Here is a 23,968-nt window from a genome sequence, read left to right as displayed (position 1 = left end):
GGAACGCCAGTATGACGTTTTAGCGATTCGGCGGCACTATTTGTTCGGTGCCGCTATTGTGACGTCAACTGCAGCGATAGCACATCGTGTGTTGTTCTCAGTGGCAACCATCTGTATAAAACCTATCCGCAAGAGTTTGCGGAGATCTTTTTTCTGGCGCGTACTACAAAACTCCACTAGACTGTTAAATCGTTCATCTTCAAGCTGTGAAAACGCACAAAGACGAGAACAAAGAGAGCGGGCAGGACGAGTCGCTTACTCACAACTGAAAGATTTTAATGAAAGAAAACAAATACATGCACACGAAAACGGAGTAGGACGGCTGAACACACGTGTCAAGGTTGACGGGTTAAATCATTTGAAAGGCAACGATAAAAGTAATAAAAGAAAGGTTAACTATCAAGAAACTTGAATTCCTTATCATGTAGCAAGACCGAGGGGTTTACAATTTCAGTATTCGATCAGGTAAACCAACTCGCCCAGTTATTCATTCTGTTAAACCTTTGTTGTCATATATAAGGAGCTTGATGTATAGCCAAAGTACAATCAAATGGTTGGTATTTGTTCGCACAACAATTTAGGGATGAAAAACAGGAGATGGAAATGTGACGGGTTAGATATCTCTTTCCTACATTGCTCACATACACGATCACGTAACGTGAATGCAGCACCTTTAATGTGACTCACCAGAACCTTGTGGAGCTTGTAGATTGCTATCTCATTGCGCTAAAAAAGTGTATTTCCTGCTCTTTTACAACAGAGGTTTGAAAAACATTGGCCAACTATATAGAGCAGCTGCGTGCAGATAAAAATGCCATTATTTTAACGTTTTGCCGCACGTATAACTGACGGGTCCAGTATGGGACGTGTGCCAAACGGAGGAAGTCATAATGAAACACAGATTAGAGCTTATTGGGCTTTATTTCTTGCTCTGAAGTCGCTGGAAGCTAACGAGGCCATTGGAAAACTCTCTCGGAGGTCTTCCCTGCGCTCACTTGACAACTCGCAACGTCAGAGAGCCCGCTAAGTGTCCTCTGATGGACCCTGCATGATCAAAAAGCAGCGACGGAAGCGCATGCGAGACACTGTATGCGTCTCTGAACCACCAGCCACTGTCTCTTGGTGTGCTCCCGCTCCGCCTTCTGTCTAGAACTAGAATAGCGGTGCACCAATGCGACACGTCGGATCGAGGCAAGTCAGCAAGATGTATACTATCGCGCTCAGTGTGAGCTAAAACGGGCGACCGCTTTGCCACGTGTTTTCGCGTTGTAGCTCGTATACCAAAGCGCGATAGTACACCGACGATGACACATGGCGCCCTCAGCCGCGGCCACAACAGCCTCGACGGCAAGAAACCCGTAAGATCCACGGTCAAACGATGCACGGATGCGAAACTGTGGGGCGCACGATGCGGCGCGGAGAACGCAGCTGCGCCAGGAAGTGGTACGGGGCGCATATGCTATACGAGGAGTAGATCAGGTGGGCTGCCTAGAAGGCCGTTTCGTGGCCCTGGAGTCTCGCCTGGCTTTGCCAGGAAATCCGGGGGCTAACACCGGTCTTATATATGGATCCTGCTCTTCGCAGCGCACCGCTCCCCCTTCCAAGACACACTGTCGCTCCTTTATTTCTTTTTCTTATATTTATCCTTCCTCGCAAAAGGTCCGAAAAGCCATGCTTTACAAAATAAAGCACTCCTTCGATCGATCAGTTTACAAACTACTCCCTATGGGAGCCGTCGGCCTTGGTAGCGCGGAGAAAATCTACAATAAAGTTCTCCTTAGCTGGCTCGGCCTGGACCAGTCAGTAATTTCCTATTCTCCTTTCTTTTAGAGCCTCGACTCTGCGATGCAAGCACACGGATGTTTGCTCCACCCTCCACAATTTTCTCATCGAGTGCAGCCGTTTACCGTGTTGTTACCATTACTTATCATTCTTTTATGGCCGTTCATTTCACACTCTCCCACTGAATTTATTTTCGTCGTTGTTCTTTGTCGGTACCTTCTTATTTAGCCTTTCTCATAGGCGCTCACTTATCGTAAGTGCTGGCTGGAATTTTCTTTTCTTCTCTTTTTCATTTCATTTGTATTGCCATTTTGCATTGTGCTTTCGGTTCTTGGTCAATCCCGCAGAGTGGGTGTATGAGTCATAGGTCGCAAGGATAACAACGCAATAACAACGGCAGCAACAATCCCGACGTCGCTGCGCTTCCTCGCTGAAGACACCGAAAGGCATAAACACAGCGAGGTGTCTGTGTGTTGCCAGGACTCAAGGTCTGACGCCGCCTGAGGAAGGGAGGCTCCGGTGGGGCTAGTCTACTCCCGGACCGCGCCGCTTCCCTTGACCCCAGCAGGGACTCTCCTTAAAGTTATATATATATATATATATATATATATATATATATATATATATATATATATATATATATATATATATATTATAAAGGAGGTTTATAGGGGTTCTTAGCGACCGCCGGTTCAACGATGCACCGAGCACAGTCCCCGAGCTCGAGCTTCTGCTGCGCGCTTGATGCTGCCGATGCTGCTGACCCAGTGTGCACGTTCGTTATCTTCCTTACAATATATATATATATATATATATATATATATATATATATATATATATATATATATATATATATATATATATATATATATATATATATATATATATATATGTGTGTGTGTGTGTGTGTGTGTGTGTGTGTGTGTGTGTGTGTGTGTGTGTGTGTGTGTGTGTGTGTGTGTTGTTCACAATTCGTGCGCTGATATACATCCGGGAAATCAAGAAAGTTGTTGCGAATGTCGTCCAAGATTAATCGGCGCAGTTTCGTAGAATGTGTGCTGCTTCGAGGCGCGAGAGGGCATTCGTTTCCCCAATGATGCGTTGGAAAAAGACGAGGATGACGAAGTGTTGAAAGATGGAGGCGGCACAGGGTCATAAGCGTGAGTAACGGTTTCTGGTTCGGTTCTCGTGGGACGTGCCCGTTGTCTAGGTATCTGTCCTTCCTAGCGTACGGGTGCCCGTATACTTTCAACACAAACGCCTGACACCCGTCTGATAAAACTCTCAGTTGTTGGCGCTATGAACTGGTGGACCCACCACGATGAAGCCCAGTGGATTTACATGGCATTGCGCTGTTACTCTCGCAAGGACACGGGTTCGATTCTGACCGCGGCAGTTGCATTTCGATGGAGGCGAAACGAAAAAAAAAAAGCGTGTGCTTAGATTCAGGTGCACATTAAAGAACCATATAGGTGATCAAAATTAATCTGGAGTCCCCCACTACGTCGTGCCTCAAAATCAGATTGTGTTTTTGGCGTGTAAAACCCTAGAATTTATTTAATCTTATTTAACGTGGTGCCGCATGACTTCGAACTTTTGTCATCACACATGCACGGGTTTAGGGTGTAGGTCTGGCCTTGGCTTGATGACTTTTTACGTTTCTTTCTACACAGTTGCGTTCTTTTCTTCTTCTTTTAGTGGGCCACAAACATCACTGTTACACAGAGGGCACATGCTATGACAAGTTTAAAAAAAAGGAGAAGGGGAGGGATTAGCTTTTCCTTTAATGTTTGTTGTCTTTCTGCTATTAAGGATCATTTACCAGTGCGATGAAGTTCGAGCTGTAGTACGGTACTGCTATAAGTTACCGATAAAGGCTTGAATAAGCGTAATCTGCTTTCTTTCCAACTGTCTGTGCTCAGCTTCTTGTTCTGCTTCTGTATCGACTACTTCTCATTTATATATAGGGTCGCCTGTTTCCCTTAGCTGTGTAGTCACATTCATATATTTTTCCTTTGATGCATGTTTCATGAATGCAGTGCGCTACTTTTGAGCTTTGAGCGTTGAATATTTCACTTCGGCTGAACATTGGCTGCTTTTGCAGCCTGATTTAATGGCAAACGACGGATGATCAGCGAAATCAGGAACGGAGTATATACATGTGGTATTGGATGGCTGATATAGTGAGTCGATGTTGGACGTATGGTTAAGAACATGGACGATGTTACGGCATGATTGGTCGCTCAGTTTGGTCCCGCAATTTTATCGCTATTTAGACGTGGAACTGAAGATAAAGAAAAAGGAGTGAACGTGGGTATAACTCTTCCCGAAAAAAAAAACTATAATTAATAAACAACACGAACGCGGCAAAAACTCGCTTGGAGATACGCAAGATGTTTATAATTTTGCTGCCGGGGAAATTAATCAGATATGATACTAAGTAGGAGACGAGAGCAGGAAAAAAATATATCGTATTACTATTAGGAAGTAAGTATGTGCCAGAATTATGCAAATACTTGGTTTAAAGCGTTCCAGCTGTTCTCTGTGGTCGTTCAGTATCAGAAAAGAGAATATACTCATGATGCCGAGAATCGGTTGACAGTGAGCAAATGAATGCTTATAGTATATGTACACTTAAGCTTCGGATCCCTTTAACCGAGTGCTTTTGCTGCTGTTGGCACATTAGCTTGGACTTGTTGATTTAGTTCATAATGAGGATGTAGAGAGGTCGGCGTGATAAACGCGCACTATATATATAGCAATGCTATTCCTATTCTGTCATTTATTTATTTATTTATTTATTTATTTATTTATTTATTTATTTATTTATTTATTTATTTATTTATTTATTCTGCCTCGAGGATTTCATTGTTCTACAAGCGCTGGAAATGACACGAATTAATTCAGTAAGTTCTGGATTTTTACGTGCCAAACCACGACATGATTATAAGGCCTGCCGTGGTGGGAGACTACGGCTGAATTTCGACTACCTGAGATTCTTTAACCTGCACCCACTGCACGATACACGGGCATTTTTACATTTCGCCTCTGTCAAAAATTCGGCCCTCGCGGCCGGGATTCGATCCCGCGACCTCGGGCTCATCAGTGCAGCGCCATAGCCTCTATACGCCACCAGGGCCCGTACATGTAAGTGACACAAATGTTTAGTAAGTGGCCCAGCCTACAGCTTTAATTAGAACGCTTGTCTGCGGTGAAGTTGCCGCGCCCGCCGTATTGGAGCGCCATTAAGCCGGCCGAAAACCACGCGCCTCAACGGAAAACACATGGAGCGTATCTCCGACGCATTTTCTGTGTACTTTCGGCGTCGTCAAAATTCATTTTAGGCGACACGGTGACCGAGCGTTGACCATTCGAAATATGCTGCGTGCGGTGATTAACCTTAAATAAAGTACTCTGAAGAGCAGCACTCTAGATCAACTTATTTCGGGAAAGTTTTTTTCCAACCCGCATTTTTCATTCGTTTGGGTGTAAAGCGCTCATTTATTGAAGAACATGAAGGCAAGACTTTCCTTCTTGAATTTCTCGCATTAACCACAGCGTCAGTACGTCACTGTGACGTCACGGATTTCAATGTGTTTTCTCGTATTGAGGCCATTTTTGCGCGTGAATGTGTCTCGAAACTTACTAGGTTGAGCATGCGGTTTCTTTAGATTGCAAGTTAATGTAGATCTTATATACTGATAATCAATTGATTTAGTGTTGATTGTACAGTGCTAAAGTTAATGACGTCATGGCGAACTATTTTGGGAACGACAAGAGTAACCGTTTTCCTATAGCATAATCGTAGGTTACTTACAATTTAATTTACTGTAGCGTTCCTATATACGTGGAAATAACGACAATGAGCGCATCAACGCTGCTTGACGCCATGTCGAAAATAAATTGCAAATACGCACGTAGTTTTAACTGGTCTTTTTCGATTGAAATACACGTGAAAGACGGAAGTGAACTTTCTTGAACTGCCGAATCAGGTAGAAAGCAGTCTATTTCTAGTGACTGGCAACCGAAACTATTTTAAATGCATTTTTTTTTCTCCGCTTTTGTAGGCATTGATGAAGGTCGTAAAATTTTTTTGAAATCAGACCTCATATGGTTTTCACTGGTCTTTCTCCATTGAAATACACGTGAAAGACGGAAGTGAACTTTCTTGAACTGCCGAATCAGGTAGAAAGCAGTCTATTTCTAGTGACTGGAAACCGAAACTATTTTAAATGCATTTCTTTTTCTCCGCTTTTGTAGGCATTGATGAAGGTCGTAAAATTTTTTTGAAATCAGACCTCATAAACTTGAAAGTCTGATCCCTAAAAAAAAAAATGACTTTCGTAAACAGCAAGTGAAAGACCGCCCTCCGTGAAAATATTTGCACAATAATTAAACATTTACAAAATTGACCTGAGTACATTTTTGCGTGCGCTTTGGCAAGGTTTTCTTTTTGTAATTTAATATTCAACATACATGAACTTTTGCCCATCTATTTATCTTGCGGAACTAAAAAACTTGATTTTACACTTGCAAAGACACGCTATGAACCGGATGGAAGCAAAAGGGCATGTACAGCAAACACACCATGCATGTTTGCTGCACGTATACATTCAGGTGTGCATTTGATAGTTTACGCGATGCTTCAACATATTTGTATAATATGTGAGTGATTAAGTAAATAATCGTTATATACAATTACTAGGGCCCATGTTCACAAATTCGTCGGTATGCAAGGACAACTGCTGAGAGTAGCTAGGTACCGGCCAATCACGGCAGCGTATTTTGCATTGGAAAGACGAAGAAGACCCGAGCTAGAGCTTTCGCTTGATCCTATCTCCAATATCGTAGCGTTCTTATTACTCTTTGGACATTGTTGGACCAGTAACTTGTTTCTTATCCGCTTCCGCGCTGTGGAGGAGATATGGCATTGCGGTGCCATTGATACAGAGCTCCGTCGCACGCGTACAGCTGACTTATGACGGATTATATGCCCACTGGACAAACTTATGCAAGAATATTATCTGACTCATTCTTTGCGCTATAGTATGCGAAAACAGCATTTTAGTTAGAGCTTATCAACATTTTACACCCTTTTTAGTATAGCGACAAGCCATAACGCATTCGTAAAGGCAAACAAAAACGAAGAAACCGGAAATATACCTGTGACGGCTGCTTAAGAGGTCTCTTGTTTTTTTTTCTTTTTTTTTTACACCGTCACTGCTTTTAGTTTTGATCGGCCTTGCTCGCGAAATCGCTGTTTCCACGCGCGTCCTGTTCATTTCTATGCGTAGTCTGCGCGGTTCGGCTTTGCCGCAGAGCCAAGCAACGCCGTCGTCATGACGACCAAGGCGAGACAACCAGGCGGCGTTCGTGTCGTTTTTTCTACTCTCGACGCAGGCGTTGATCTGGAGAAAAAAAAAAGGGGGAGGGGGGCGGAACACAAAAGTGCAGAAAAGCATTACAAAAGACGCCGCATCCTCGACTGCAGGCGCCACGCGTCGCCTGTTGCGGGTTGTTCGTGTGTTTTGGGTTTTGTTTTTGGCGGAGTGGGCCGGAGAGCCGGCTGGGGTTATCGCGCTCCAGCCTTTTCCCGCAAGCGCAAGGCGGCCACCTTTCTGGCAGTGCATAAGAGGAGCGAAGTTGGGACGCGATCCAGATACAAGAAGCAAAAGAAAAACACGGGCAAACTGCTCGAAACGAAACGACATCCACGACCAGCTACTTGTGCGGCTGGGGAGCAGCAACCACGATCGAAGATGGTTGTCGCTGTTTCGATGTCGCGCTACGCCGACGTACAGCAGCAAATCCAGATGCGCGTCGGACTTCCTTGAAAGCAGCCGCCGTTCGGGCGTCGCTTGTGAAAGGCTCGAAGGGCTCGCAGTGAGCGACCGCAGTGATCGGGCTTTCGCGATCCGGCAATGCGTCCGGCTTACGACGACTTGGGTCGTGCACAAGGTAGGCGGTGGTTCTGTTTAAACACAACCTCCCCTCGATCCTGTCCCTTGCTTCGCTCTTGCATGTAGCCCAACGCTCGTATTGGTAGATTCGTCTCGGTGGGAAATCTTCGAAGCCCTAAAAATACGCTGAACGTTGCAAAATCGGATCGCTCCCTTTTGAATCTGCAGAGCAGCTGTTAGCCCGTTGGGAGCAATTCGAATTTTCGCTATGATACCATGGTTTGCCGAAGCGTACCTGTAGCTAGTTTCGGGTCGACATTAAATTTTTATACAATAACTAGGTTAAATCTTAATGTCCTGTTGAATCTCTGCATCGAGGCGATGTGTTTCTACATAGTGCTAATTGCTCAGTGCGGCTCGATCGATTTTTCGTTTCGCGTCGTCTGACATACGGTTGACAGAGAAGGCACTTCACTGTAGAGTAGTTTACACCGCAAATAAATATAAGCAATTCACGCTGCGCAACTCCTTCATTACGAGCTCCAGGCGTGCTACACGAATGTTGAACATGCACACCGCATATCTGCCTTATAATGCTTTACAGCAAATGCACGGATGCTTCCGCTGACATAAAATAAGAAAGCAATACTGAAGAATCAAATGCACCTCGTTCATTTTACAGCCTGCGTTGCTTCTTAAAAGGAGTATATATACCCAAGAAGTGGCCGATGACGCATATGTCAGCTTCTTTAAATGTGAAACTTTTTGAGCTCGCCTTCACGGAGTAGCGGCGCTGCTCTATCGACGTGCCTGTTAAAACAAACACTCTTGTTTTAAATATATATAACAAAATGGAAGACTTCCTTTTTGCACAACCCTTGTTTTCTAAAGGGCGGCTGCTTTCGCTTAGAACAGCTGTCTGCTAAGTTTAGTATGTTTATCTCCTAGCATTCAACCCTAGCTTGCATCGACTTTCATTCGCTGTTTGCTCGCCGCTAGTCTAGGAAACAGCGCCTTTACTTGGAAGATATAGGCCATGCCACTCTAGTGCAGCCCTTTCTGTGTAGAGTACTAAATTATTCTTGCTGTTTTATGACGTGATCCCGACTTATTCATGTCGAGTTCTGGTGAGTAAATGTAATGTCTTATCGCGTGTTCATCGCGTGTGTAATTTAGCCACGACCGGCTTTATTAATAAAGCCGGTCGTGAATTTAGCATAACGTAATCAATTTTGCACATTGTATTGAACTCGGAAAAACCGGTCATCATTTTTCATAACATATATCGAGGGTCACAGGTCCATTGATCAGTTCCTCTATTCCTTATCACCTCTGATAAACAGTCGCCAGCAGCGTTCATGAGTGTAATCGAGCTACTTGTGAGATAAGTGCAACAGTGATAAGATGCTAAGAGCTTGCCATCCACTTAAGGGAAGACTTCATCTCATGTAGGGCTTTCAGCTTGTTTGTACCTCACCTCGCCGTTGAAAGTGCAGCTGCATGCTGTGTTCCTGTGCCATGACATCGGTTGATTTGTTAAAGAACAGAGGGCTTTGCTTGTCGCCGGTCATCTTGAGTGACTAACCCAGTCTGCGTAATTCCACTGACTGATCATTCTTTTCTTGTCTCTCCTGGTGTTTGTCTGTGTGTGTGTAAAAAAAAAGACCGTCCATCATGCAAGCCCCTGAGCATGTTCCGATGCTAGGCTTTGCCTCCGGTTCTGCTGGTAAGACAGCACTCTCTTACACTGTGGGCTGCAGTTGTTTGTGTTCCGTCTGCTTCTTCGTGATTCCTTTTGTGTGTGTGTGTCGCTTGCTGTATGCTGTTTCCTGAAAGATGCATCTGTGTTTGATCAGCTACTCCTTGCACTTTTGTTCTTGAAACGTCTGTTTCAAAGCATGCCAAGTGGCCTCTCTCGTAAGCCCTGTCTTCATGTGATTCTGTCACATTTTTCTGTTGGCAATGATTTCACATGTGTTATGACAGGCTCGGCAGTACTCTGATGTGATGTGAACTGTCACTGTCAGTGTCTTGTCTGCCATCTCTTCACTACATTTGGTTGACCGCTCATCGTCAGCCGTTTCCGAATAGTTGTACAGCTAAGATCTAGAGACTAGTTCCTGCATTCACCTGTTCAAACTGCAATTGGAAAGCATGCGAATTTGCCCCTTCATGAAAAATTATTTCTATTAGAGTTTATTTTATTGTATCTTATTATAGTTTATTTTACACATACCATGGCGCCTTCCAGTGAGTCAGAAGAACTCCTCTCCTCGGCCTCATGCCTCCACCCAAGCATTGTCATTTTGTCAGGCATGATGCATCACAGACCGTGTTGTCCCTTGCTCACATAACGCAAGCCAAGACAATAATGACAAATTCGTCACTGGCTTGGTAGGTCAAGTTACGTTTGGTGTTTCAGCATTTCACTGTTTACATTTAAACCATCTGTGGCTATTGGCTCAATGTTGTCAATGTCGTCTGTGTATCCATTGTACCTGTCTGCTTGCTTTCCCATACATGCTCCTGTATGTGTTATCTGATGCTTCCTACTCACATGTTCTCATGCACTCTGTGTTACTGTTATGCTACCTTCTGCATATGCTGTGCATTGTATGTGAATAGTTCGGGCTGCATAGTGCTACTGTTACAGTGCCTTGCCAAAGGCAAATTGCTTTTTCTGGATTAGCGTACATTCCTTGTAAAGCCACCGCACTTGTCGCCATATGTGTTTGACAAATGAGAATTATCATTTTAAATGACACTCTCCTTGAGCGTTGACAAATATATATAAAAGGGCCAAAAGAATCCAGCATGTGGCACTTAAAGAAGCATAAATGCAGTGGCCTCATTTTTAAATGTGTAAGACCTTGTTTAGATTCAAGGATATCGTGCGACCTATTCAAGCGTTCGGGGAGTGAAGAATGTTGTGGAATTTTCTGTCCGTTTGCTTACGCTGAAGTCCTTGATGGTACTTGATGTAGCAGGCAGGGGGTGCTGCAGTTCTTGTGTAACTATATTTATCTGTTACTGACCATTTAATTTGATAACTATATAGTTTCTTAACCTAAACATTTTGCATTATGAAACATCAGTTTCTCTAATGAAAAGCTGAGGTTACGGCATTGTAACTTAATTTACTAGCTTCTAAATTTGGTTAATGTAACTATATTCAAAGCAATCATTCATTTAAATCAAAGTTGTATTGATGCTGTATTTGTTGTCTCTGTTATTTCACAAGTCAAATTTGTACACTTCAACTAGCATGGTAACCACGGAATACATTACATTGTTTTGTGTAGCATGCATTAATGAGCACTGGGACATCAATAAATGAACATTCCATCAGTAGTGTCATAATAACTATCATTACAACTGCACAATATGTGATGCAGTGAACATTAGCCATAAAAGCACAGTGAACAACATATCTGTTAGATAAAGGGACCACATTGACTGGTCCTTGTTGGAAAGCATGGTATTTTAACAACTACATTATGGCATCTGACAAACATGATGATCCGAGTCGTTTTGCATAGCGCATGCCTGCAAGCCGAAAGCCATTCTCTAGGCAGGGAGGGCACCAATGCTCTTAAGTACACGCCATTCAAAGGAAGCGTGCCCATGTCCAGTGTCAGCGGCAGAATTTATGTTGCACGATGTACGTTATGTATGTCGTAGACAGCTGTTGGTGCCTTTGTACGATTCCTTCATGTCCCGCAGCTGCAAGTGCGACGTTCGTGAGGCACTTGTTGCTCATCACACAGCTGTGTGTGTCTTGCGCCTGTGGCATGCCTAAGCTGTGTCCTTAGCTCAGGCTTTTAACTGATGAAAGTTAAGAGCCTCTAGCTCAAACCTCTTTTTATTTTTTACAGTTGTTTTTTCATTTGTACAGCGGCTTTGTGGTCTTTACCACATTTTCCACATGGTCACAAGCTCCAAGTTGTGTTTTCTCAAGCTATCAGTTCGACATTGAAGACTAGTGAGGTCCTCCGAAACAAGAAAAAACAAAGCTTCACAGTGATTCACACCACATTTTTTTTACACCTTTATAAGTGTTATGGGCAATGTCTGGATGGTATGATTCTTAAGCAAGCACCATCATTTAATTCATAACGTTATACAAAACCAAATTAGGACGACACTATTCGAGTCGTTGATATTCTACAATTCTGTAATGATTAATAGTACTTACCCAGGCACGTTTGGTAGTGGGCTATAGAGGAAGCCATAGAAGGTTGTGCTGTGTACATAGTAAAACCTACTTGCTCAAATTTTGCAACAAGATGTAATTTGTTTCTGATGTAACTTTCTTTTCACCTGATGCTATTAGAGTATGTAATGCACCAGTGAGCGAAGAATTATGTTGACATTTTACTGTTGCTCTGAGACATAGCATGATTTCCCGAGTGATAGTTTTGTGTATAACATGCAAATATAGGTTGTGTACGCATATAAATTGAAATATTACTCGGAACATTGATGGAAAGACCTCGTCTTATAGTTGGGTGGATATTTAGTTGTCATTATGTGCTGCCAAAGAAAATGCAAATCCATTCACTGCCCCTTCATTCATCTGCTAATGAGGAGCTAGAGTTGTTTGAATATTAGTGATTTTGAATAAAGTACTATATTTGTTTTGAGTTTAAGTATTCATTGGATATTCAAATATTTAACCCTGTAATGTCCAGAAAATTAGAAGTTGATCTTTATTCCTTGTCATGAAGAAGAGCACATTTGTAAAAGAAAACAATGAAATATTGTTCTATTAAGCTAAATCACTGTAATCAATTAATTAGTAAATAAATTGCTGAACATATCCACTTTTGAAAACTCATTCCAGCATGTCATAAGTGCTACTCTAGGCTATACCATGATGTTTCAGAAACATTTTCCTGGAAACTAACAATTTCTTTTGTATGTGTCATGCTCATTGAAAAATATCTTAAATATATGCCCTATTTCTTGTACTCAATGAAAACATTGAATAACTCTTTATGTTTTGAGAAGGACTATTTTCCTCACAATGCAAAAAAGTCGTCACTAGTAATCCCTCAGTGCTTGTGAGCAAAACAAAAGTACGCTACGCAATAATATGCATGAGTGCCCAAACTCCTTAGTAGGCTGAGGGATGAGCAGACACACGTGCCTTGTTCACGACCCTTTATGCATTGGAAATGGCAGCGTGGATTAGTAGGACTTGCCCTTGGCAATATTGGTTCAAATTGGCAGGACAAGTCCTGCACGAGCTTGGGGGTTAAAGGATTAAAACAGATGAGATATCAAACTCAGCATGGTGTAAGTGATACGTTAGGCATTACAGGGTTAGGTATGACCAAATATAACGCCTTACATCGGTTATTATAGCAACATATTAAATTCAGTATTCAAATATTTGGTTATGGCATAATGTATGGTCTTACTGTGGTTATTGGAGTGTTTATACATGAAACAAGGGTCATGCATATGCTGTCTGTCTACTGGCTCCAGAAAGGAGTCGCATCTAGCCAAATGTAATCCACTATCCTGATAACCTCTTTCATGAGTAAAGAGTGATGTATCACAGGAGAAAACGTCTTTTACCTTTAATAATGTAGCTTTGTTCTCTCAATGGAGCTTGCAGCATTTAGTACAACACTTATGCGAGGTATGATGTTGCTCTATTCGTTATACCTTTAAAACTACTAAAACATGAGCTGCACTCTTGGCAGTTTGTGCCAGTATTGCCAATGACGAACTGTACTCATTCTGGTCACAGCTTCTGCATTGCTTATCGGAGACGAGGCGCACTTGTCAACTCAGTTATCGTCATGCATTTCATTTTGTGTACTCAAACATATTATTTGATGCTTTCAATTCATTTTGCTATCGTCTGTTCAGATAATTATACTCAAACTTTGCACATGCGCTGAGTATCTTTTCCAATGCAGATGCCTTTTGTTTACGTTCTGAGTGAATATAAGAGGTAAACTGCGCATGTAATATACTTTGCGAATCTGGGTATAATGTGCAAGAATTCATTGGAAAAAAAGAAAAGCAAATGTACTTTTTAACGAAAAAAACTTGAGACGTATGAAGCTATTAAGGAAAAATCACTTTAGCTCCTTGGACCTAAAGTGATGCTTAAACATGCATTTGTGCATGTTTTCTATTTAATTTTAGCTTTCCATTCATTTATTTACTTTTTGCTTATTCTTTCATTCATTTGCTTTTTGTTTTTAATTGTCACATAGACAAAAATTTTCACAACCTCTCACTTCTTTCTTTACAATAAAGGGAACAACGAAATTGCAAAAATGTGTGTTGCACACACTTAACCACTAGGGGCCCTGAAACACTTTGTCATCATAGTAACAAAACGTTGCCGATCTGTCGACAGGTGATCCGAATAATACTGCACCGCATGCAGCAGGGTAATCACTATCTCGTGTCAAAAACTGCGAAATATTGCTTGCTTTCGCAATGCCATCATGCTGCACCATCGAAAGCAGCTAGTCCGCCAACGCCATTGGCTGATCTTGTGATTGAGAGAGCATTCTCAGTAATACGTAATTGCTCATTGTGAGTTAAATAAATAAAAAATATATATGTCTGCAGTCTCAAATAGACAGAAAAATTATTTTTTCTTTGCGCATAGCCGTGTCAGTTGCCTCAGAGATGGCAGAGGCGCGCTGCGTTATGCATTCCACCGACGCCGCCATGGGGTGTTGCAACGAGCCCTTCTGCCACCATGACACTCGGCTTTTGGCCAGGACTTTGCCCTCTTGGCTTCTTCACTGTGTAGCTTCCAGTGTGCTAGTGGAGGCAAAAAGAGGGAGAAAGCTCGGTATCAGCGTATAGCTCCACTTATAGTTGAAATATTTGAAAACATTTTATGGCATGAGGTTTTTGAGATGACATCCTTTAACAGTGAGGCCATTTTATGATTAGTTAGAAAAGTGTTTCAGAGCCCCTTTAAAGGTTATTATTATTATTATTTTTTTTTAAGCCGTACTAATTTTGCTCGAAATTTTTCACGAATTGAAATGCTTCAGAAACGTGTTTTAAGGGGTCCTGCAACACCTTTTTACAAAGTCATAAAATGTTTTCGTCATTAGAGAGCACTATATTAGTAATATTTGACATTGAAAAGTCGTTGAATGCATCCAGTAGCAGCAGGGTTATTGGCAATCAAAGTTCATCTTTCATCTCCGCAGTACTCCTGAAATACTTGCACTACGGAGTCCATGGTGGAGCGGGACGGAACACTTTGCCCAGTGCATATCATCGTGGCATGCATTTTAATATTCAATTTGGATCTTCACACGAAACCCCCTGTTGCCACTATTTACGGTTGTGGCATACACTACTTGCTATCGTTCTATCTGTGGCATTCAAACATGTTTAAAGAAACAAAGCATAGGCTATTCTGTGTTGCCGACTTGCGTAGTGTGCCATGCGTGCCTGGAGTACTAGTCCATGTGATCATGGACTCCGGTTTGCGACGACGGCTAAGGCGCTTGGCAGCTGAGAAGAGCCTCGACACAAACGCCGACACACCACTGTGCAAAGAAACGCGAAGAAGTGATGCTGCCCAGCCACCACTGCCGCAGGGCAAGAAGAGGTGGCGACGCTGCTGGAACGCTGGAAGTTCGCTGCACTCAAAGCAGACTTGCCGAATCTGTGCATCGAGGGGTAATTGGTGCAGTGCATCTCTATCACTGTCGTCATCCTTGCAGCCAGCATCTGCGCAGTGATGTCGCAGTTTCGTGTTCCTTCAGAGAAACTCGGCTTGTGGCTCTCGTTCCGCACAACATCAAGAACTGCCAACATGACACACACACAGCAGTCGCACTGCACATCTTAGAATGACAGAAGTAAAAGAACAAGCGTTCACAGTTTTTCTTACGTGATTCCATAAGTGCACAAAGTCTATGCTCAAATACAAGGACGCAGTGCAGCACGCAAATGCTCAGCATGTAGAGGTCAGCAAAAGATCAGCAATGAAACAGTCTTATGCTGCAGAGGTTATGGCACAATTTCAGCAGACAACGGCCGTCGACTACTGGAAGTGCAAAACATAATTCTTATGTCACAACTATAGATGCAGCGTAATTTTGTCATTTTTTAACATGTGACTGTGAGCATCGCTAGAATTGTGGATGCTTTTCTGGCTTTCGATACGGTAATGAATAACTGTGACGTTTTAAGAAATTCAGCAAAGAGTCATGTAAGGGTGCCATTACGTGATGTGCAGTGTATATGGTGAAGGTTTGATGAAGTCACAGGAAAGCCTCAGTGATGTTTAGATTGACATGGTACATTCCATACTGCACGGAAGTGAATAATATTTAGCTCGAATGTTCATGGCAGCATTGTCTTGCGCCCACTATGATTTGTTTACCATGTTCAATAAGAGTTACAGGTCCATTTAAAACAATTGTTTTAAAGAACAATTGTTTATTTACTATTATCAACTGCCCACTTAAATCTTCGACCTTTGTGGAGAAGATTGTTTGGATTGTAGGGTACTTCCACTGATATTATGCGAATTTCTGAGGATAACAAGTGTTATGAGAGCAATTGAAGCATGGCACTCCACATTGGACTTTATCGTAAAGCTGCACCAGAGCCTAGTTTCTTTGTGAGTGTTCCTCCCATTGCTGTCCCTTTCCAGGTAGCAGATGACACACTTACATGTTGGAATCTCTAAGTAACCTCTGGTGCCAGAAATCTTAATGAAAGCACTCCCAATAGAACTGCTAATGCCACATATGTTGTGAAAGAAAAAACACCATTTGACAGCCTCTTTCCTTCATGAGCTACTCTGAAAATGGCGAAGTACCCATGACGAGGTGAGCTCAATATAAGCCAAATTGTAGCAGTCGCTTGGGGCATCTCATCAAGAGCCCTTAAAGGGGCCCTGAAAACTTTCTAATCATAGAATGGTATCGCTATTAAAGGAGGTTTTCTCCTGAATCTCATGCCGTAGAAAATTTTCAAATCCTTCAACTCTAAGTTATCTCACTGATACGTGGCTTTCTCTCACTTTCCATTTCCATTAGTGCGCTGAAAGCTACACAGCAGTGAAGCCAAGAGAGCATAGCTCTGGCCAAAACTTGAATGTCATAGTGGCGAAAGGGCTCATCATAGCGGCTGCAGTAGACTATGCTACACAGCACGCTGCTGCTGTCTCGAAGGTCACACGCAGCTGACGCTGCTATGCGCAGTGTAAAACTGGAATGATTTTGCGGTCTTTTTGAGATTGCAGACATATGTATTTTTCATTTATTTAACTCAAAATAAGCAATTATGTGTTGCTGAGAATGCTCTTGCGATCACAAAATCAGCCAACAGTGTTTGTCAGCCAGCCGCTTTCGATGTGACGGCATTGTGGAAGCAAGGGCAAGCAATTTTCGCTGTGTTTTACACAAGATTGTGAATCTCCTGCTGCATGCAGTGCAGTAATAGTTGGCTCGCATGTTCACTGCAGCCTCTATGTATTACAGATCAGCAATGCTTTCTTACTATGTTCAAAAAGTTTTTCAGGGCCCCTTTAAGGGGTTAAGAAAAAATAAAAAGTCCTTTTGCCCGTATTTTATCTTCATCTTCAGCCTCTTAGAAATTGTGCATAACATACTGTTTGACATTTGAAGTCACTATTTTTTGGTAATTCAAATTCAGATTGATCAGCTAATGTCATGCTCTAAATGTTATTGCTCCATGCTGAAATGAGGTTGTGAACAGAGATACATACATGCATTGGGCTTGATGAAACTAAGCTGAGGGTAGCTTTCACACCACTATTGGAATTGTGGTGGTAGTATTTATTCAGCTCAGGAGAGTTGGGCAGCTGTGAAGAAGCATTACACCCATGCCATGGGCCTGCATTTTCAGTAGTACCACTCGAGAGAACAGTATTTCTTACTGTTCTAGTACTGTGGTGCTTCTAGTGCATGCAACTAATTGTAAATAGGTACACACTGTAGAGCCAACCAGGAGGTAGAATAGTATTCGGTCGACAATACAAATATGCCTTCTAATCACTTCAGCTTCCTCTCTAAGTTTCCCTATTGTTTTTTAAACAACACATTTTATGCCAAGACGGTAGACATTGTCTTTACACTGATAAAGCCTGGTTTTAGGAACTTGTAATCATCAACCATGGAACCGAGTGACTCGTTCTCCTGCGGTATGCAGCAGTTTCTTTTATGTAGACTGTGAAAGCTGTGTAGACTGTCAACACTTCCTCTGGCCTTATTCTAAACAGTCCACCTTGAAATTGTTTCATGCAGTGTACACGAAATATGCAGTACAATTAAAATGTGCATTTGCTCTTGTTAGTGGTAAGGAGATGCCAAAGGGAATCATTCATTCAGTTTAAGTTGGTAGATTACTCTTCCAAAACTTTGTTTGCACTTCACCTGCAGAACAAGATTCGTTATGATACCAGGTTAGGATGAGGATCAAACTTCTCCTGCAGCTGCGGCACTGGTAACATCTTCGTGATGTCGCATACTTCGCTGCATTTTTCTTCTGCTTGAGGCCTTTTTGGTGGCATGAAAAAGAACAAACACTATAAGGACGAAAATATTTATTGTTTGCAAATATTGTGTAATTACTCTTCATTAATAAGCAATTGACTAGCACCTAGCTGACGACGATGAAATCTGTAATATTGCAGGAAGCGGCGCACGTACCCAAGGTAGTGTAACCACTGCACCCATATTTGCATACCAAGCCTTTGCATACAACATGGCTCATCTTTCTGGTGCTTAAGAATCGTGATCTATTAATTTATTTTAACTTAATATTTCTCCCAAGTGCTTCTTCTAAGTTTTCATGATGCCTCATGTGTAGTTTTGGTTGCTGGTCAAACTGTGCAGAATAGAGTAGCGTAGATTCTGAATCGAGTGAAATTAGCTCGGTGCAGTCGAGCATTCCACGGATATATGTCACCAGAGATACGATTGGGTAAAATGTACTGGAACACGCAGATTGTCATAATCGTGATACATTCTGGTATTACTTGAAAAAGAGTGGTATACACATTGCAGGTGATAGACTGCTTAGCATAGTCAGTAAAACAAATGAACTATGGTGCATGTTTTGTGAATTTGTGACTGTGTGACATGAATTTCTGCACTTTTGCCCTGTGACCAGCAGAAGAGGATGACAAGGCATCAGGAGCGAGTGACCACCATGAGTCGGGTGAACATCGCACAATACACATCAACAGACCGCAGAAGCAGAAGTTCTGCTCCAATGCCATCTCGTGAGTACTTGTAGCACAGCAGCCATATTACTGCTCAGACTTTTCTGGATTATCTTTACCTTTGTTACCCGTGTTGCATGAAGTACTGTATAGACACTTTTTACCGGTTAGTCCACTCACTCGAAACGAGATGGCACTTTCGGTGCACCCAGTAATTTCTTGCCTCAAGACCTGTCATGGTACCTCAGTGGTGGTTTGAAACCCTACTTGTTCTGCCGTGTTACACTAGATGTTGAATGCGTAAATGCTCCTGCACTTATGCTTTTTACTTGTCGATCTGGAATGGATTTGCTTTTTCTGCTGGTCCTTAGCATACATTACTTCTGCCACCATCTAAAATCGGATTGTGCCGGTTCTGGTGATGAGCTGTAATCCGCAACTTTGGTTGCCATGGATACGTACAGAACGTAAGTCAGGCACAATTTTCAGAACATGTTTTTGTGTGACGTGTGGGCAACGACTTCCGGTATGATCCCCTGTGGAGCATTTTTGCTCTCCAATGGCAGATTTAGATTGATGAAATCCGAGTGTTCGCTCCAGGATTTTGATGGCTGCTCCAAATCAACCAGTGGAAAACAGGTGGACCTTAGAGAACCCCAGGAACTTGAAATGAACTCTGAAATCATAGCTGTTCTGTCTCCCATAGCCTCTACACTGCTTTGGGATGTTGAATCCATAATTTTAGTCATGTTGTTTTCTGCTTCAAACCAAAGTGCACTGTGCTTTAATTTGTGCACTGAGAGACTACCAATCCCATATGACCATTGTTCAGAGGAGTTGTCCATCTGGCAAATCAGTTATAATTGAGAACTATTTTGCTATTAGAATGGGGCTCTATCATATGACCATGGGCAAATGAAACACATGTACAGGATAAGGGTGTTAGTGCAGAGCAATAAAGTGCAGTGGAGAAAGGTGCAGCACACAGAGAACACTGCAGGTAACAGCCCTGCTTGTTTTAATCCTTAGTATAGTCCTAAATGAGTTCAACATGCATAAATATGCTAAACATAATCTGCTAAATGTTCTGTATGTACATATTTGAATAAGGCTGCTTCCTGATTAGTTGACTGACTTGTGGCATTCATATGCGCATCTTTGTATTAAAATCTGATCAGCTTGCAGTGTTTTGTGAGGACAACGGAGAAGCATAGAAAGAAGATGCGCTATTTGCGTCTAATCACGACTAACATTTTGCTAACTCTGCTTGACTGTAGCTTCTTTCGTATTGTGCGTTCTTTGTCCTTGTTTCTTTGTGTCACAACTCTGGAATATAATGCCAAACCACCATATACCTCAAACAAAGGCTTTGCTGCAGTGAAAGTATTTTGCAATTATTTTTTTATCAGAGGCAAAGTTCCAGGGAAAATATAGTGGCTGAATAGCTTGGCAGAATTAATGGGCACTTGTTCATACTTGTAATTTCTTTGTCTTCTTCTTTACTTTGTTTTTAAAGGAAGAAGGGGTGGCGGTGCAGTCACTATTGTTTACCTCCATTAACTCGAACACGCCTAGAGTCACATTCACAGAAACTGAGCTGCTCATGTATTAGAAATGAGTGCACCCATTAGTTAGTATGCTAACTAATGGATTATTTACATCGGTTACATATGAATGCTCAAAGCTGAATGTTTCGTCACAAGCCAAACGTAAATGAGTAATGAGCAATATGGCACATCTTTTCTACAAGCTGCTACAAAACTTCCAAAACGTTTATGTTCGAAATCTTGAGCATGGCAAAAATAAATATACCACAACTGGACTACAATACCAATACCAATATACCACAACACTCTTGAGCAATTAGGTGGGCAATAAGCACCGTGGACTCTCTTTGAACGGAACCTCAAGGGACCAGAGAAATTGGTTCCGTTTATCAGGAGTTCCGTTCACTGAGAGACAAAGCTGAATACAATTGTATGAATACAAAACCAACCAACCATGAGGATGGTATTCCGTTTAAGAGGCAGTTCCATTTAAGCAATTTCTGTTTATCGAGATTCCACTGTAATCATATTTCATCACACTGAAAAACATTGCTGAACACCCACGTTGCGCGACTAAAAGATTGCTGTTTCAGTCAATGATATAACTAATAGAAACTCGCCTCTTCCTGTTGATCTTTTTTTCCATTTCTATATGCAATACGCGTCATGCTTCAAACAGTAACTTCAACCTGCCCAAATGTCTTAATGTTTATGGTGAAAGATTATTAGAATTTAATGGAACTGAAATTTGGAACAGGATCCCCCTTGAAATAAAAACTGCTAGTAATTTTGGCCTAGCATGTAAGTCATTTTTTCGGTCTATGCAAGACCTGTGAACTTGCGAGTCTGTTGACAGACATGGCTGAGATTTATGCTCACTATATGTTCTTTACGTATTATAGGTGTACTTATATATGTATATGTGTATATGTGTATGTGTGTGTGTTTGCGTGCATGCGTGTGTGAATGTATATGTTTCTTAGTATTTTTTGCATGCTTTTTTATCCTCTAGCTGACCTGTGCCTATTTGTTGTATATTGCACTGGACCAGCCACTAGCCATTTGAGGCTGTCAGTCCAAATATTCTTTGTATGCATATTTTCTGATGTTCGTGAAAAATAAATTTTCATTGTCAGTTTAAAAACATGACATGCTGTCACTTCAAAGTGATTGGTGAAACAAGAAAAACAAAGAGCAAAAGACACTCATCCTGGTTTGATTCAGGTGCAAAAAGTATGCACTGCTATGTCTTAGAATACAGGTTTTAGCTCTGCCTTTCGTTATACGCTTCTTATGGTTATGCTTGTGTCATTTGCATGATACGTAATGCGGTCAGAAGGATAGATATGCAACATTTATGCGTCCTAAGAAGCTTTGGTCTAAGCTTTGTGCTTTTCACCCAGTCATTGTCGATGACAGCAGCATAAATAGTGGCTTGCTGAGCCATACGATGTTATGCCCTGTCATGTGATCAAACATGGTGGCACCCAGAGGAGTGTGCTGGAAGGCATCTGCAGGCACATGTAATAGACTCAAGCTTTCCAACTTTTTTCTCTCTGCTATAAAACCTCGTTTTCCCCGCAGGGGCGTCTGCGTCAGCAGGCGTTTGGTGCATTGCGACACTACGTACCCGAGCACGTGAGGGTTGGACCCTCCCGCGTGTAGCCGTGCGCGGCTTAGCCGTGTCCGGGGAAAGGGGGATCCTGGGGGTTTAGCCGATACCGGGTGTTCAGACCTTTAAGGCCCCCCGGCGGAGGCAACACACCTCTTTGGCCTCTGCTTCACGTAGACGGCACCCCCGGACTGACCCACCCGGGGAAATCGGTAGTTGCCTTTTCCTATCCTCCTCTCTAATCTTCGTCTTTCTCTTGCTTTCGGTCTTTCCTGTCTCCTCCTAGCTTCCTTTTTATTTCCACTTTTCCCAGGTAGCAAGGGTTAACCTTGTGTGGTATAGCCAACCTTGGTTATAACAGATTTGGTTATAGTAGTGTCGTACAGCTGGCGCATGCAGGCCGTGCCTTCTCACCGTCTTGCAGCGTCCCCTTGTTGGGCTCTATGGTGGATGGCTGGCGGTGCTGCCGAATTTCCGCACATATCTATGGCAAGTTCTTTTCCACCCCTTCCTGATCGCCCTCATAAGCGAGGGCGCACCGAAGAAGTATTTAAGTTCTATGGTTGTCATAATGAAAACTGTCCCAAATTTAATGTCATCCACTCGGAGAAAACCGCAAAGTCAGCGAGAATGATCTCTCCTTTTCTAGTGTCTAAATCAATAACCGATATTCTTGGCCAAAGCTTTAAAGTAACCAAACTTGCAAGTGGAGATCCTTTTGGAACTCCGAGATAAAAATCAGTTTGAAAAGCTGCTGAATCTTGTCTCTTTTGGGGACGTTCCAGTGAATGTGACACCGCATCGCACCATGAACACCAGCCGTGGTGTTGTATCAGATAGTGACTTGATTGATCTGGCAGAGACTGAACTACTTGAAGGCTGGAGTGACCAGAATGTGATCAGTGTAAAACGAATCAAAATGAGGCGCGATGGTAAAAAAATTCAGACTAAGCATCTTATTCTTACATTTGGTTCAAGTGTCCTGCCCGAAACAATCGAGGCAGGCTATGTGAACATCAGGGTGAGGCCGTATATCCCAAATCCCCTCCGATGTTTTAAGTGTCAAAGGTTTGGCCACAGTTCCCTGAACTGCCGTGGCCGACTAACCTGTGCCAAATGTAGCGACCATGAACATCCGTCCGAGTCATGCCAGAACACTCCACACTGTGTAAATTGTGAAGGGGAGCACCCCGCGTACTCGCGGTCCTGCCCACATTGGAAAAAAGAAAAGGGAATAGTGGCACTCAAAACCAAAGAGAACATTTCGTTTAAGGAGGCACGCAGGCGCGTATCCTTTTTACCGAAGAATAGCTTTGCCAAAGTGGCGCGTCATGGGGCAGCGCCACAACGGCCTCCGGCAGCTGTCTGGCCCACACCTAGTGAGCCGGCAGTGATGTCACCTGCCCCCTCGGCAGTTGCGGCTAGCGCTGCTCCGTCATCCGAGAAGGGGCCGTCGACCTCTGGGCTGGTGGCCTCAAGGGCCTCATCCTTTGAGAAGAGGCTTTCTCAACAAACAAATCGCTCACCAGAGCGGGTGTCCAGCGCTTTGCAGGAGGCGATGGACATGACACCAAGTCAAAGGGCGCCACTAGCGCCTAAGGAGCGGCGAGAATCGCTTGACCTCTCAAAAAAAGAGAAACATCGCATTACAGGACCGGAAAAGGGTCCTGTAACCTAAATTCTTTTTCTAGACACACAGCACTAATCTCGTTCCTGTTATGGATACCCAAATAATACAATGGAACGTGAGAGGACTTCTTCACAATCTTGATGACGTTAAAGAACTTCTTCGCAAATTCACTCCAAAGGTGCTGTGTGTCCAAGAAACACACTTAAAAGTAACACAGACCAACTTTCTAAGGCAATATGCCACTTTCCGCAAAGACCGCGAAGATGCACTCCCCTCCTCAGGCGGTGTAGCCGTAATAGTCGA

General features: G+C 42.7%; 1 protein-coding gene across 18 annotated transcripts in view; it reads left to right on the top strand.

Moving 5' to 3' along the window:
- ATP8A (ATPase phospholipid transporting 8A1) overlaps positions 1-23,968 on the top strand; it is a 134,575-nt gene that overhangs the window by 35,084 nt on the left and 75,523 nt on the right. For 10 of the 18 annotated variants that reach the window (XM_065432725.2, XM_065432717.2, XM_065432707.2 and 7 more), the window contains exons 1-2: positions 15,134-15,356; positions 18,828-18,936. In XM_065432725.2, coding sequence (XP_065288797.1) covers positions 15,149-15,356; positions 18,828-18,936 — 317 coding nt within the window. In that variant the 5' untranslated portion in view covers positions 15,134-15,148. Of the gene's footprint in view, positions 1-2,809; positions 2,943-7,227; positions 7,741-8,657; positions 8,810-9,346; positions 9,409-15,133; positions 15,357-18,827; positions 18,937-23,968 lie in introns of those variants that run through there. The other 8 variants (XM_065432715.2, XM_065432711.2, XM_065432712.2 and 5 more) reach the window with 6 other exon arrangements.

The sequence above is a fragment of the Dermacentor albipictus genome, chromosome 3 (genome assembly GCF_038994185.2).
Source record: "Dermacentor albipictus isolate Rhodes 1998 colony chromosome 3, USDA_Dalb.pri_finalv2, whole genome shotgun sequence".
Taxonomy (NCBI): domain Eukaryota; kingdom Metazoa; phylum Arthropoda; class Arachnida; order Ixodida; family Ixodidae; genus Dermacentor; species Dermacentor albipictus.
Note: the sequence above shows the minus strand (reverse complement) of the source record. Positions and strands in the feature narration are given on the sequence as shown.